Here is a 15829-nt window from a genome sequence, read left to right on the forward strand (position 1 = left end):
ACGACTATCCCTCCCCACCGGACAGTCCCTGCAGCACAGATGGCCCGGACCAGCTCACCCTAACGTCCCACCGAGCAGAGGTGAGTACAAAACTAAAGGGGGGGGGGGGGGGGGGGGGCTGGATGATATTGAAGGCCGCAGTGGTCTTCAACCTGCGGACCTCCAGATGTTTCAAAACTACAACTCCCAGCATGCCCGGACAGCCGATGGCATGCTGGGAGTAGTAGTTTTGGAACATCTGAAGGTCCACAGGCTGAAGACCACTGTAATCAGACATTGGCAAGCCGTGATGATGAAGGGGGGGGGGGGGAGGTGGGCTGATGACAGGTGGTGATGATGAAGGGGGGGGTGGGAAGATGACAAGGGGATGATGACAGGTGGTGATGATGAAGGGAGGGATGATGACAGGCGGTGACGATGAAGGGGGGGATGATGACGGTAATGATGACAGGCGGGGATGATGATAGGCGGTCATGATGGAGGGGATGATGATGATGATAGGCGGTGATGATGAAGGGGGGGATGATGAAGGGGGGATGATGACAGGGTGATGATGATGAGGGTGTTAATGACAGGGGTCTGGATAATGACAGGGGGGATGATGTATTTCCCACCCTAGGCTTATAGTAGAGTCAATACCTTTTCCTGGGTTTTTAGGGTGAAATTAGGGGCCTCTGCTTATATTCGGGTCGACTTATACTTGAGTATATACGGTAGTTAATTTAACCCTTAACTACCCCCATTTGTGAGGGTCGGGTTTTTGTTTAAAGTCCCATACAAATCAATGGGAAATGTATGTTCCCACATAACTTCCATACGGCTGGAGATATTTCAATAACTGGTACACATATTACAGGTCGGGATATGAGGACGGGATAGGAGGTCAAGATAGCAGGTCGAAATTGGAGGTCGAGATTAGGGATCGACCGATATCGTTTTTTTAGGGCCGATACCGATAATCGGTGCAGGTTAGGGCCGATAGCCTATAACTTATACCGATATGCCGGTATACGTCATCGGCTATTTATCCCCCCGGCGGCACCACTGCAGATCATTGATTTAAAGTGGGCGCTTTAAATCAATGATCTGCAGCGGCTTTTGCGGTGCCATAGACCGCCGCCGCCACCACCCGCTTCTCTTCCCCTGCCTATCCGGGGGTCCTGAGACCTATCACCGCCCCGCCCCGGCCCCATTGCCTCCCCCATCCCTGGTTTTATAATTACCTGTTCCCGGGGTCCACTCTACATCTGGCTCTGGTGGTGTCTTCCTGAGCTGTCACTGTGCGCACTGACGGTGACGTCGCATCACGTCATGTCACTCGTCATTGCGCACAGCGTAACGCAGGACGCAGCAGGAGCCAGAAGTAGCGTGGACCCCGGGAACAGGTAATTATAAAACCGGGGATGGGGGAGGCAATGGGGCCGGGGTGGTGCGGGGGCGGTCTCGGTGCGGGGGGGCATTATCGGCTCATCAGGAGCGGGACATAGCAATATAACAGCCATAGTTTGCCTTTTTGGAGTTACCACTTTATAGGACAGGTTACTCTCTCATATTGTGTAGGGGACCTCTTCTCTGTCCCTGCAGGTTGCCGAGTTCCTGAGAATCGAGACTGAGAGTGGAGGACTGCAGTTGGCGTTCTTCTGATGGTGACTGATAGAGCGCAGGTTCTGACTTGTATTTCTTTCCCTGCTCCTCTCTCCCCCCCCCCTTCAGTGGCTTACTCTCCTCTCTTCATTCCCTTTCCGCTCCCCCCTTCTGTTCCCCCTTTTTCTTTTTCTCCCCTCCTTGTTCTTTTTCCCATATTCCTGTACTTTCCTCTGACCACTGGCTGTCCTGTTGGACGATATGTTTTTGTGCTCTGGGCTTTTTTTTTCTTCAGCCGCCAGTAGGTGCTGATTGTGCCGTGCTAAGATTTGATTGACACATTTGTAATCATATTATTTCCCTGTTATGCACAGGGCATGCTCTACCTCCTGTCTACGTTTTGGCCTTTTGTACAGATGTTTTCTGTCCTTTATCCTTTTGGAATGTCTTTCCTTGTTTTTTTTATTTTTTTATTAATAAACGTTTCTTTGAATGTTAGAAAAAAAAAGTTAAACAATCTTGCAAAACTCAATTTCAGTTTTCACTTTGCAGTGGTAATGGATTTATCAAATGCTAATGTCGCATTAAAAGTACAGTAATGGCCATTCTTACCAAAGATTTGTGCTTGTGTTGGTGGTAAATGACCATGTCCTGTTTCGCAAAAAAAAAATTGCCAAAACAACTACCTAATACATGGGTGCATGCTACTGTGGCAATGTATGTGTGGAGAAGTGGCACCCTTTTTAGCTGTGCACCCCTCCCTGTTTGCAGGAGGTTTTTAAATTGATAATGGAGCCTGCATGTCCCCCAGTCAGAGGCTCAGCAGAGGTAGAGGAAGTGTGTTAGGGTCCCATCTGAAGTGAAGCCACCTCTGCATGTTGGCTTTCTGAAAGTTTCTTCCATCTAAACAGGATCTGTGGAACTTAGCCAGAGTGCCCATTGGGTTCTTGGTCACCTCTCTTACCAAGGCCTTTTTCCTTACAATTACTTGGTGGGGTGGACAGCTCCAGGAAGAGTCCATTTAATTTAAACTGAATTATGGAGGCCGCTCTTCTTTTTGGAACTTACAGTGCAACAGAAATTATTTTGTACACCTCCAGATCTGTGCTTCCACATAATCCTGTCTTTGAGTTCTGCAGGCAGTTCCTCCCACTGCATGGCATGATTTTTGCTTTTATATAGGTTGTATAGGTTACATAGGATGTGAGAGCGAGGACACTACCTGGTAGGTTGGGATGGGGAGCAAGAGCGGCCTGAAGACGTACCTGGAGAGGGGTGGGGTGGCAAGAGGAGGCCGAACGAACCTCCCAGGAGAGAGGGCGCAAGGAGGACCGCTTTAAGGCAGTAGCCACCTCAAGAATAGTAAGTGACTAAGGTGGCGACTGCCTGTCTGGGGGGGGGGGGGATGGGAGATTCGGATCTGGGTTCGGACATGGAAAAGAGCCCAACAGATAAGTAAGCCAACCCAGAGAAAAAAAATGGAACAAGCTCACCCAGGTTCCTGTGTCCTGTTGCAGCTGGATCAGCAGTGCAGGTGTGGGTCCCTTGCAGAGGTGGTGGTCCTTTGAGAGAAAGAGAACCCTTGTCCAGAAGCCGCGAAATAGGTAGCAGCATGCAGGAACAGCAGTGTAAGATCCAACTGCTCTCTACAGGGATCTTACGCTGCTGTTCCTGTATGCTGCTACCGATTTTGCAGCTTCTGGACAAGGGTTTTTCTTCTCTCATAGGACCACCACCTCTGTGTTCGGCCCCACCCCTCTCACAGCAGCGTAAGATCTCTGTAGAGAGCAGCTGGAACATAACGGTGCATACTTTATGGACTGTGCCCCTTGTTCGCAAGTGGGGGATCAGGCAGTGCCATGCTCCTGTCCCCTCAACCTAGATAAAATAACATAGGAGAGAAAAAGTAAAAACTAGAAAACAAAAAGAAGACCAGGTCTGGAGAGCTCCAGACCTGCGTCTGTCTCCTACTGACACTAAGCTGAAACTGATTAGTTTAGAGTCAGTGGGCGGGGTATATCCTGCCAGGAGGGGCCAACTTTCTTTTTGTATGCCTAGTGTCAGCCTCCTAGTGGCAGCAAGATATACCCATGGTTCCTGTGTCCCCCAATGGAGCCGAACGAGAAAGTGGTACCAATAAGACTACAGATCATGGCGCAAAAAATGAGCGCTCATAATGCAGCTTCGTATGCAAAAAATGAAAGTTATAGGTGGTCAAAATAGAGAGATTTTAACCACTAAAGGACGCAGGGTGTACAGGTATGCCCCCATTCCCAAATCCTTAACCCCTTAAGGACCCAGCCAATTTTCACTGTAGGACATGGCCATTTTTTGCACATGTGACCACTGTCACTTTAAACATTAATAACTCTGGGATGCTTTTACCTTTCATTCTGATTCAGAGATTGTTTTTTAGTGACATTCTACTTTATGTTAGTGGTAAAATTTTGTCGATACTTGCATAATTTCTTGGTGAAAAATTCCCAAATTTGATGAAAAAATTGAAAATTTAGCAATTTTTTTTTTAACTTTGAAGCTCTCTGCTTATAAGGAAAATGAATATTCCAAATAAATTATATATTGATTCACATATACAATATGTCTACTTTATGTTTCCATCATAAAGTTGACATGTCTTTACTTTTGGAAGACATCAGAGGGCTTCAAAGTATAGCAGCAATTTTCCAATTCTTCACAAAATTTTCAAAATCAAAATTTTTCAGGGACCAGTTCTGGTTTGAAGTGAATTTGAAGGGCCTTCTTATTAGAAATACCCCACAAATGACCCCATTATAAAAACTGAACCCCTCAAAGTATTCAAAATGACATTCAGAAGGTTTGTTAACCCTTTATGTGTTTCACAGGAATAGCAGCAAATTGAAGGAGAAAATTCAAAATCTTAATTTTTTACACTCGCATGTTCTTGTAGACCCAGTTATTGAATTTTTACAAGGGGTAAAAGGAGAGAAATCTTTGGGCGCAAACCTCCAGCAGTTTCAAAACTACAACTCCCAGCATGTACGGATCGCCGAAGGGCATGCTGGGAGATGTAGTTATGCAATAGCTGTAGGTACGCAACTACAACTCCCAGCATGCCGAGACAGCTGTTTGGACATGCTGGGATTTGCAGTTTTGCAACATCTGGAGGGCTACAGTTTTAGAGAACACTGCAAGGTGATCTCCAAACTGTGGTCCTCCAGTTGTTGTAAAACTACAAATTCCAGTATGCCCTGACAGCAAACAGTTGTTTGGGCATGCTAGGAGTTGTAGTTTTGCAAGATCTGGAGGGCTACAGTTTAGGGACCACTATATAGTGGTCTCAAACTGTAGCCCTCCAGCTGTTGCAAAACTACAACTCCCAGCATGCCCAAACAGCTGTCTAGGCATGCTGGAAGTTGTAGTTTTGCAACAGCTGGAGGGCTACAGTTAGAGACCACTGTATAATGGTCTCAAACTGTACCCTCCAGATGTTGCTAGGCAACTCACCGGCTTCCGTCGGATCCAGCCGCACGTCATCGCCGCCTGCCGATCTCAGTCGCCCGCAGCCTTCGTCTCCCGCCTGGATCGGTAAGTGGATCTTCGGCGTCGGTCCCCGTCCTGCCCCGCCTATTGTGGGTGGGCAGGACGGGGAAAACTAAAGTTAACCCCCCCGCCCCCGATCTGCTATTGGTGGTCGCGTCTAGACCACCAATAGCAGGGATAGGAGGGGTGGCACCCCTGCCACCTCACTCCTATGCCTTCAGGGGGATCGTGGGTGTCTTAGACAACCGCGATCCCCCTTATATTCCGGGTCACCGGGTCACTATAGACCCGTAATGACCCAGAATTGCGCAAATCGCAAGTGTGAATTCACTTGCGATTTGCCGCGATCGCCGATATGCGGGGGGGGGGGGGGGTATGATGACCCCCCTGGGCGTTTGCACGGGATGCCTGCTGAATGATTTCTGCAGGCATCCCGGTCCGATCCCTGGAATTCGAGCAGCAGATACATCAGCCGTGTAATGTGTGACAGGTGGTGTAGTAAACCATGCAGACCACTGTCTGGCGTACTGGCATGGGTCCGTAGTAGACAACGAGTCATTGGGTCCATAGGACACACCAGGTCAGTTCATCGTATACCACACCCAGCAGTGGGCTATCGGAACTTCAGCCACGGATACATCAGCCGCATGACAGGCAGCGGAGGAAACCATGCAGACCATTGTCTGGCATACTGGTATGCGTCCGTAGTAGACAACGAGTCATTGGGGCCGTAGGACACACTGGGTCAGTTCATCATATACCACACCCAGCAGTGGGGTATCGGAACTCCAGCCACAGATACATCAGCCGTGACACGTGTGACAGGCGGCAGAGGAAACCATGCAGACCACTGTCTGGCTTACTGGTACGGGTCCATAGTAGACAACAATTTATCCCATCGGCACCTCGCCCAGTAGTGAGGTACTGGAACTCCAGCCACAGATACATCAGCAATGTGATGTGTGACAGGCGGTGTAGGAAACCATGCAGACCACTGTCTGGCTTACTGGTATGGGTCCATGTAGACAAGTCATAAGATCCGTAGGACACACTGGATCAGTTCGACGTATAACCCACACAGCTGTGGGGTATCGGAACTCCAGCCACAGATACATCAGCCGTGTCACAGGCAGCAGAGGAAACCATGCAGACCACTGTCTGACTGACTGGTATAGGACCCTAGAGACAACGGGGCATACCTTCGGACACCTCGCATTTAGCAGTGGGGTACCGGAGTGCCAGCCGCTAATGCGGCAGCCGTGAGATGAGTGACAGGCGAGATCACTGTCTGGCATAGTGCATCAGGGCCAAACCATGCCCACACAAGGATATTCCCCTGGAGACCTAGCATTGGATGTGAGGATCTGGAGCACTAGATGCTGAAGCCCGTCGAGAAGGGATCATATAGTATGACATGCCAAGAACACCCCAGGATGGGTGGCCGGCAGACATGACAGATGAGGAACCTCAAAAGGATACCTGGAGTGCCTGTCAGGAATGCCAAAAAACTTGCACAAGGTATGGCACTCAGTCGTAGGAGAGAACAGATTGCTTGAATATACCCCGATAGTTTCCAAGGGACCGTGCATCCCTGGCAACAACCTGACAGGGCGTTTCGCATATGCTCCATGACAGCGAGCAACAATACAGAATTAGGGACACCAGAGGGATAAATTAAGCAGCTAATGCATAGTAGATCACAGTCTAGGGTGACAAACAAAGCAGCCCACAATGCAGACCCTAGGAAAGGACTGCAGATATTAAACTGAGAAGAACAGATCTGGCCGCCCGGCCAAGGCTGTAATAGAATTAGAGTGCCATACAAGAAGTGGCCACAAGAGGGTGCCAAAAATGGTTGTAGTCCCAGGAAATGTGTGTGGATTTTTATTTTTTTTAAACTTTTTCTCCAAGGCTGCATGTTAAAATGAAATTTTGCATCTATTATTACTGTTTGGTCCACTGGGAACTTGAACTCTGCACCTCGTGTATTAACAAGATGCAAAGGAGTGTGACTACTCCACGAGCAGTCCACTTATATAATCATAACAAAAAACACACACAGCAGGCAGCCTCAGGAGCTGCAGCGGCACGGAGCAACACGCTTAGAAGCGCCTGCTAAGCCGCTGCATAGCTCCAAGGCTAGGGAAACAGAAGGGCCCAGATAGGAGGAGCTCCTGCCGGGCCGCAGCTCGGGGAGGCCGACGGAGCCGCTCTCATGACAAGCGGCGCTGCCCCCCCCCGCAAGATGGAGGGGCGGAGATAAACTCTGCTGTAGGAGTAGTGTTAAGGCTGTGGGTAAACACCCGTGAGCCATCATAAAGAGCCGTGAAGTGTGCAAACCTGGAGGAGTGGCACTGTCTGACCTCCCCATTTGGCACTGGCTCAGGGGGGAGAAAAAAGATGGCCATGAGCCACCATAACCCCCAGAACGCGCGCTGGCACAGGGGAGAAGAAGGGCGGAGCCATGTGCCGCCATGACCCCCTCCGCCAGCGCGCAGCCAACCCCCAGAGACACCTGCAGAGATGAGCAGGGAAGCCATGGGAAGGAGGGAGCCGTTGCAAAGGGCCGGCAGCTGTCCTCAGAATAAAGGAACACAGCCCCCCACACATATGGACCTCAGTAAAGGACAGAGTCCCTTTTTAGGTGAAGGGGGTACATACTGATCTGCAGACGCCAGTTTCTTATAGTCACCTTAGGCGTCTTCAACCAGCTTATGGCTGCGCTGAATCATACCAGTCTAGGATAGCGGGCGAGCAGGGGCAGTAGGGGACCCGGACCCAGGGTATAACCTCCAGGCGCTGGCCCTTGGTGGGAAGGGGTTAACGGTGCATACTTTTATGACCCGTGCCCCTTAACCACATATGGGGGAACAGGGAGCAAATAATCTAACTAAACAGCCCTTACTAGAAAATAATAATAAAAAAAAAAAACAGGTCTAGGGAGCTCGCAGACCTGTGTCTTGCCTCCTAGCTGACACTATATCCTGCCAGGGAGGAGCAGACTTTTTTTCCTAGTGTCAGCGCCTCCTAGTGGCTAGAGCATATAACCATCAGTAAGGTGTCTTCCAATGAAGAGCGACTGAGAAAACTAAAATGTTAAACAATATTGGTGTGTCCTTAAGCAGTTAAAAGAGAAGGAAAAAATGAAAGTGCAAAACCGAAAACTGGCCCAGTCTTTAAGAGTTTAATAAAACTCAAGTTTGTGTAGGTCCCTCCATAACAGTGGTAGTACTTAAAGGGGTACTCCCGTGGAAAACTTTTTTTTTTTAATCAACTGGTTGCCAGACAGTTAAACCGATTTGTAAATCACTTCTATTAAACAAATCTTAATCCTTCCAGTACCTTTTAGGGGCTGTATACTAAAGAGAAATACAAAAAATGCATTTCCTGTGATGCCCTGACCACAGTGCTCTCTGCTGACCTCTGCTGTCCATGTAGGAACTTTCCAGAGCAGCATATGTTTGCTATGGGGATTTTCTCCTGTTCTGGACAGCTCCTAAAGTGGACAGAAGATCAGCAGAGAGCACTTTGGTCAGGAAATGCATTTCTTTTTTCGATTTCTCTTTAGTATACAGCCCCTAAAAAGTATGGGAAGATTAAGATTTTTTTAATAGAAGTGATTTACAAATCTGTTTAACTTTCTGGCACCAGTTGATTTAAAAAAAAAAAAAAGCTTCCACGGGAGTACCCCTTTAACTCCTTGGGGACGAAGGGCGTATGCATACGCCCTCGTGTCTCGTCACTTAAGGACGGAGGGCGTATCCATATGCCCTCGGCATTTCCGATCACTGCCGCTCGCCGGGCGGCTGCGGACTGGGATGACTGCTGATAGCCATCAGCAGGCATCCCGTGGCAATGCCTAGGGGGGTCCTGAGACCCCCCCCCCCCATATCGGCGATCGCAGCAAATCGCAGGTCAATTCAGACCTGCGATTTGCCGCGATCCGGGCAAATCGGGTCACTGGTGACCCGATCTCCCGGAAAATAAGACTGATTGAAGCTGTCAGAGCCAGCTCCGACCAGCCTAAAGGATAGGCAGTGTTGGCACCCCCTCCTATCCCCGGCCATTGGTCGGTCAAGCTGACCACCAATGGCAGGAGGGGGGCGGGGTTTAGAGTTCATTTCCCCGCTCTGGCTACCGATCGAAGTTGGTACAGAGCGGGGGAACACGGGTGGAGAGGGGGGAGCATGGCCCGGCTTACCTGGACCTTCGGAGGCAGTGTCGGCAGCATCCACGGAGCAGCGGCGCAAGCACGAGAAGCAGCGGCCGGAAAGTGCGGCTGAGAAGGCTGCAGTGAAGATCGCGATAAGTGATCTTCACTGTGGCCTTCTAAAAGCTACAAAACTACAACTCCCAGCATGCCCACACAGCCAAAGGCTGTCTGGGCATGCTGGGAGTTGTAGTTTTGCAACATCTGAAGTGGCTCAGTTTTGGAGACCACTATTATGGTGGTCTCCAAACTGTAGCCCTCCAGATGTTGCAAAAACTACGACTCCCAGCATGCCCAGACAGTCAGGGATGCTGGGCGTGTAGTTCTGCAATATCTGGCCCTTCAGATGTTGCAGAACTACAACTCCCAGAATACCTGGACAGTCTGGGCATGCTTGGAGTTGTAGTTTTGCAACATCTGGAGGGCTACAGTTTGTAGGCCACTGTTCTTCCCCAGGTGTTGCATAACTACAACTCCTAGCATGCCCAGACTGTCCAGGCATGCTGGGAGTTGTAGTTCTGCAACATCTGAAGGGCCAGATATTTCAGAACTACACTCCCAGCATCCCTGACTGTCTGGTCGTGCTGGGAATTGTAGTTTTGCAACAGCTGTAGGCACACTGGTTGGGAAACACTGAGCTAGAGTCTGTTTCCTAACTCAGTGATTCCAACCCGTGTGCCTCCAGCTGTTGCAAAACTACAACTCCCAGAGTGTACTGACAGACCGTACATGCTGGGAGTTGTAGTCTTGCAACAGCTGGTGGCACATGGGTTGGAATCACTGAGCTAGAGTCTGTTTTCTAACTCAGTGGTTCCCCACCAGTGTGCCTACAGCTTTTGTAAAACTACAGCTCCCAGCATGTATGGTCTGTCAGTGCATTCTGGGAGTTGTCATTTCCCCCCCCCCCCCCATGCGAATGTACAGGGTACATTCACACGGGCGGGGTTTACAGTGGGTTTTCTTCAAAGAAAACTTACTGTGAACCCCTGCCTGTGTGAATGTACCCTAAAAACACTACACTACACTACCAAATAATAAAAAGTAAAACACTACACATACACCCCCTTACACGTCGCCCCCCCCCCCACCCCCCACGCGAATGTACAGGGTACATTCACACGGGCGGGTTTACAGTGGGGTTTTCTTCAAAGAAAACTTACTGTGAACCCCTGCCTGTGTGAATGTACCCTAAAAACACTACACTACCAAATAATAAAAAGTAAAACACTACACATACACCCCCTTACACGTCGCCCCCCCCCCCCCACCCCCCACGCGAATGTACAGGGTACATTCACACGGGCGGGTTTACAGTGGGTTTTCTTCAAAGAAAACTTACTGTGAACCCCTGCCTGTGTGAATGTACCCTAAAAACACTACACTACACTACCAAATAATAAAAAGTAAAACACTACACATACACCCCCTTACACGTCGCCCCCCCCCCCCCCCATGCGAATGTACAGGGTACATTCACACGGTCGGGTTTACAGTGGGTTTTCTTCAAAGAAAACTTACTGTGAACCCCTGCCTGTGTGAATGTACCCTAAAAACACTACACTACCCTACCAAATAATAAAAAGTAAAACACTACACATACACCCCCTTACACGTCGCCCCCCCCCCCCCCAATAAAAATGAAAAACATCTCATACGGCAGTGTTTGCTAAACGGCGCCTCCAGCTGTTGCAAAACCACAACTCCCAGTGTTGCCGGACAGCCATAGACTGTCCTGGCAGGCTGGGAGTCTTGCAACAGCTGGAGGCACCCTGTTTGGGAAACACTGCTGAAGACATGTGTGAGCAGCTGGGTAACAGTTCGGCTCCCCGCCACTGCGGGTAATGCATGTCCCTGGAGCTTTCTATTCGCAATTATGGCGCTTCAACCGTGTCGTACTATGCTTCTGATAGAACCGTGGACCCGGTCTATTGGGTTAAGGAAGAACTCCATCTTTTGAGCCCCAATGCTTGGTGGCTCATATACTTTTATTGTTTACTATTGTGAGATATGTACCACTTGTTTAGCCCCTGAGGAGGTCACATGTTACAGTGTGCCGAAACGCGTAGGTCATTGTGGTTTTTCTGAACATAGATAGCTGTGTACGGGCATCTATGTACTGTTGTGTACATTATCCTAATATTGTGGGAGTTTTTCTCCCCATCTGTTATATTTTAGCAGATAATATCAGGCGTTCATTTGGTTTGTGCACTTCTCATCTGAGTGCTGAAAACAACAGTATTGCATCACATGCATTATATTTCTTAATAATAATTATTAAAAGCTAAGTTTTATATGCACCTCCCCCCCCCCCCCGCTTTACTGTTTTCCAAAAGTAAAAACATGTCAACTTTATGATGCAAACATAAAGTAGACATATTGTATATTAATAAAATATTATTTATTTAGAATGTTTATTTTCCTTACAAGAAGAGAGCTTCAAAGTTAGAAAAATGCAACATTTTCTATTTTTTCATCAAATTTTGGAATTTTTCACCAAGAAATGATGCAAGTATCGACAAAATTTTACCACTAACATAAAGTAGAATATGTCCCGAAAAAACAATCTCGGAATCAGAATGAAAAGTAAAAGCATCCCAGAGTTATTAATGCTTAAAGTGACAGTGGTCAGAATTGCAAAAAATGCTCCCGTCCCTAGGGTTATAATGGGCTCAGTCCCCAAGGAGTTAAGGTCAGGTAGGATGTATTGCCAGTGTGTTTATTTTTATGTGTTTTGCACAAAAGTTTGCAGCCTTTTTTTTTTTTTTTTTTTACAACAGTTTTTTGGTGTATGAATTGATAAATCCCCCTATTGTCTTATTTATCAAAAGAGTGAAGTGATTTCTGAAAAATTCAACAACAAGGACAATACTTTACAAAATTGTTTATTGCATGCACATCAGATACAACAATCAATAAATTTAATGAAATCAATTATTTACTGGTGTAAACATTTTACAAAAGCTTTTCATTATACATGGTTCTGACAGAAAACATCTACCAGAAATCAGTGACAAGTAAAACATTTTTCAAAAACTTAACATGATCCCAGAAAAGACAGGACACAAATAAAAATAATAGCACTTGTTCCATTGTCAGTTTTTTAAGTCAAAACTAAATACATTGGTTTAACAGTCGCGAGCAATAACAGAAACCAGTTAAAAATACCAGTATAAAAATAGCTTGTAATCCAGTTATAAATGACTGTAAGGAAGCAGAACACGTCTACTGTCAGCCACCAGGTTTTGGGATTGTAGACTTTGGCATAATGCAGTGAACTGGGGTCTTTTGAGATCAGTAGACAAAGGCTCAGACTTGTAGAAGCCAGTACAAAGTGTGAAACGTGCAATTTCTCTGAACAAGCTTTCTGGAGATAGAGCCCCTAAAGCTGCTGGCACAGGTCTGGCAGCAGATTTATTTATTTTTTTTATTACATTTTTTTTATTTTTTTGCTGCATAGTCCCACATGTGCCATTTTTTTTTTTTTTTGGAAAGAGCAAAAAAAAAAAAAAAAAGGAAGTGATATTGTGAAGTAATATCCAGGTGTTTGCACGCAGAGACGGACGAGGTCGGTGCTACCTGGTGTTGTTTGTTACCGAATACTGATTTTGCTTTTGTTGAAGTAGTTCTGTGATTGCCAGAAGCTTTTTGAGGACATGCTGTTGGTGGGGGAGGAAAAAAAAAAAAAAAAAAAAAAAAGTTATTTAGAACATCAAAAATATTATGAAACCCTCAATGTTACAGTATGTTCACACCTGGCATATATGCTGTACATTTTCCACATGAAATTCATTAACAGCAACAATTTTCCAAAACTCTGCACAAAAATTTACCTGCGGTGCGGATTATAAATCTACAACTTATGTTGATGCTACAGTGGGGATCAAAAGTTTGGGCAACCCAGGTAAAAATTTGTATTAATGTGCATAAAGAAGCCAAGGAAAGATGAAAAAAAAAATCTCCAAAAGGCATCAAATTACAGATTAGACATTCTTATAATATGTCAACAAAAAGGAGATTTTTTTAACACTTACCGTAAAATCTCTTTCTCGAAGGATCCATTGGGGGACACAGACAGTGGGTGTCTCTTGCAGTCTCTAGGAGGTGTGACACTATGGTGATAAAAAAAAAGTCAGCTCCTCCCAGCAGGATACACCCGCCTTCAGGCTCTGAGCTAGTCAGTTTAAGTTCCAGAGCAATAGGAGGAGACCAATAGGTCAAGAAAAAACCCAAAACTGTCTGAGAACCAGAAGAAAAAACATAACTGAACACACCCTCGGACAGAGAACCAAGGAAAAAAAAACAGAAAGGGCGGGAGCTGTGTCCCCCAATGGATGCTTCGAGAAAGAGATTTTACGGTAAGTGTTAAAAAATCTCCTTTTCTCTATTGGCTCCATTGGGGGACACAGACAGTGGGACGTACCAAAGCTGTTCCTTGGATGGGCAGATAAGTAATCAGGCAGACGGCTGATCCACTGCCGCCTGAAACACCTTACGCCCCAGGGTAGCATCAGCCGATGCAAAAGCATGAACCCGATAAAACCTCGAGAAAGTGTGCAAAGACGACCAGGTAGCCGCCTTGCAAATCTGCGAGGCCGAGGCTCTATTCTGGAGAGCCCAGGATGCCCCAACAGAACGTGTGGAATGAGCCACAACCCTGAAAGGAGGAATTTTCTCCTTACAGCGATAGGCTTCCGAAATGGTAGACCGAATCCACCTAGAAATGGTGGCCTTGGAAGCAGGTTGTCCCTTGCGAAACGAAGTAGTGATGGAGAGATAAGCCCGAACAGCCCGAACCACATCCAGCTTGTGCAGTAAGCGCTCCCTAGGATGAGAAGGAGCCGGGCAAAATGACGGGAGGACAATGTCCTCATTGAGATGAAAGAACCAAATTCAAGTCCCAAGAAGGAGAGGGAGACTGATAAGGAGGAACAGCGTGCACCACTCCTTGCAGGAAGGTTCGGACATAAGGATTAGAAGCCAGGGGCCGCTGGAAAAGAACAGTAAGGGCCGAAACCTGACCCTTAAGGGAACTGAGAGACAACCCCAGTTCCAACCCCGACTGCAAAAAGGAGAGAAGACGGGGAATAGAGAAGGTCACCGGGGAGAAGTCCTGAGCTTCACACCAACAAAAATAAGACCTCCAAGTACGGTGGTAAATCCTTGCAGAGGAGGGCTTACGAGCCTTGAGCATGGTGCAAATGATTTGGGAAGAGAACCTGCGGACCCTCAAAACCGCGTTCTCAACCGCCACGCCGTCAAATGCAGCGACTGTAAATTGGGGTGGCAAAGAGGACCCTGAGAGAGCAGGTCTGTACGGAGCGGAAGGCGCAGTGGAGCGTCGTCCAGGAGCCTGACTACGTCGGCGTACCACAACCTTCGGGGCCAATCTGGTGCTACCAGAAAGGCGGGGACGCCCTCTGCCTTGAGCTTCCTCAGCCCCCTGGGAAGAAGCGGAAGAGGAGGGAACAGATAGGGTAGGGTAAACCCCGCCCAAGGAATCACTAGGGCGTCCACGGCCAGAGCCTGAGGGTCCCGGGACTTGGACAAAAACGTAAGGATCTTCCGATTGTGCCGGGACATGAGGAGGTCCACATCCGGAATGCCCCAGAGGTCGCAGAGGTGCGCGAAGACCTCTGGATGTAGAGACCACTCGCCGGGGTCGGGTGAGGACCGACTGAGGAAGTCCGCTTCCCAGTTGAGCACCCCCAGGATGTGAATTGCCGAAATGGCCGGAACCTTGCTCTCCGCCCAGGAGAGAATCTTGGTCACCTCGGCCATGGCTGCGGAGCTGAGAGTGCCGCCCTGACGATTTATGTACGCCACGGCCGTGGCATTGTCCGACTGAACGCGGACAGGACGGGACTGAAGATGGGACTCCCAATGAAGAAGACAAAGAAGAATTGCCCGTAATTCCAATATGTTTATCGGAAGAAGGGTCTCCTGGGGGGACCAGAGTCCCTGAACCGTCCAATCCCTGAACACGCAGCCCCAGTCCGACAGGCTGGCATCCGTTGTAACAACCTGCCAGTGAAGGGGAAGAAACGACCGCCATTGGAGAAGAAGAGGGGAGCGGAGCCACCAGAGCAGAGACTGACGGACCCTGAGAGAGAGAACAATCTGACGATCGAGGGACAGAGGAGACCTGTTCCACAGAGAGAGAATCGCCAGTTGGAGGGGGCGGTAATGAAACTGGGCAAAAGCTACGGCCTCCATAGTTGCCACCATCCGACCCAGGACTTCCATACAAGTGCGGATGGAGACTGATACCTGGGTCCGAAGGGAGCGGACCCCTGACCGGAGTGCCAGACGCTTGTCCGGCGGAAGACTAATTCGGGCAGAGGCCGTGTTGAAGAGAAGTCCCAGAAAGGTTAGAGACTGGGTAGGACGGAGGACTGACTTGTCCTGGTTGACCATCCACCCGAAGTGAGTCAGAGTGTGGAGAGTGATGTCCAGATTCTCCAGAGCCTGGGCCCTGGTTGGAGCCTTGATGAGAAAGTCGTCCAGATAGGGTAT

General features: G+C 48.2%; 1 protein-coding gene across 4 annotated transcripts in view; it reads right to left on the minus strand.

The window, feature by feature from the left end:
• Positions 1-12182: 12182 nt before the first annotated feature.
• Positions 12183-15829, minus strand: part of RASA1 (RAS p21 protein activator 1) — a 107510-nt gene continuing 103863 nt past the window's right edge. For all 4 annotated transcript variants that reach the window (XM_056538741.1, XM_056538760.1, XM_056538752.1 and 1 more), the window contains one exon: positions 12183-12972. In XM_056538741.1, coding sequence (XP_056394716.1) covers positions 12889-12972 — 84 coding nt within the window. In that variant the 3' untranslated portion in view covers positions 12183-12888. The remainder of the gene's footprint in view (positions 12973-15829) is intronic.

This window comes from Hyla sarda, chromosome 1, assembly GCF_029499605.1.
Source record: "Hyla sarda isolate aHylSar1 chromosome 1, aHylSar1.hap1, whole genome shotgun sequence".
NCBI lineage: Eukaryota > Metazoa > Chordata > Amphibia > Anura > Hylidae > Hyla > Hyla sarda.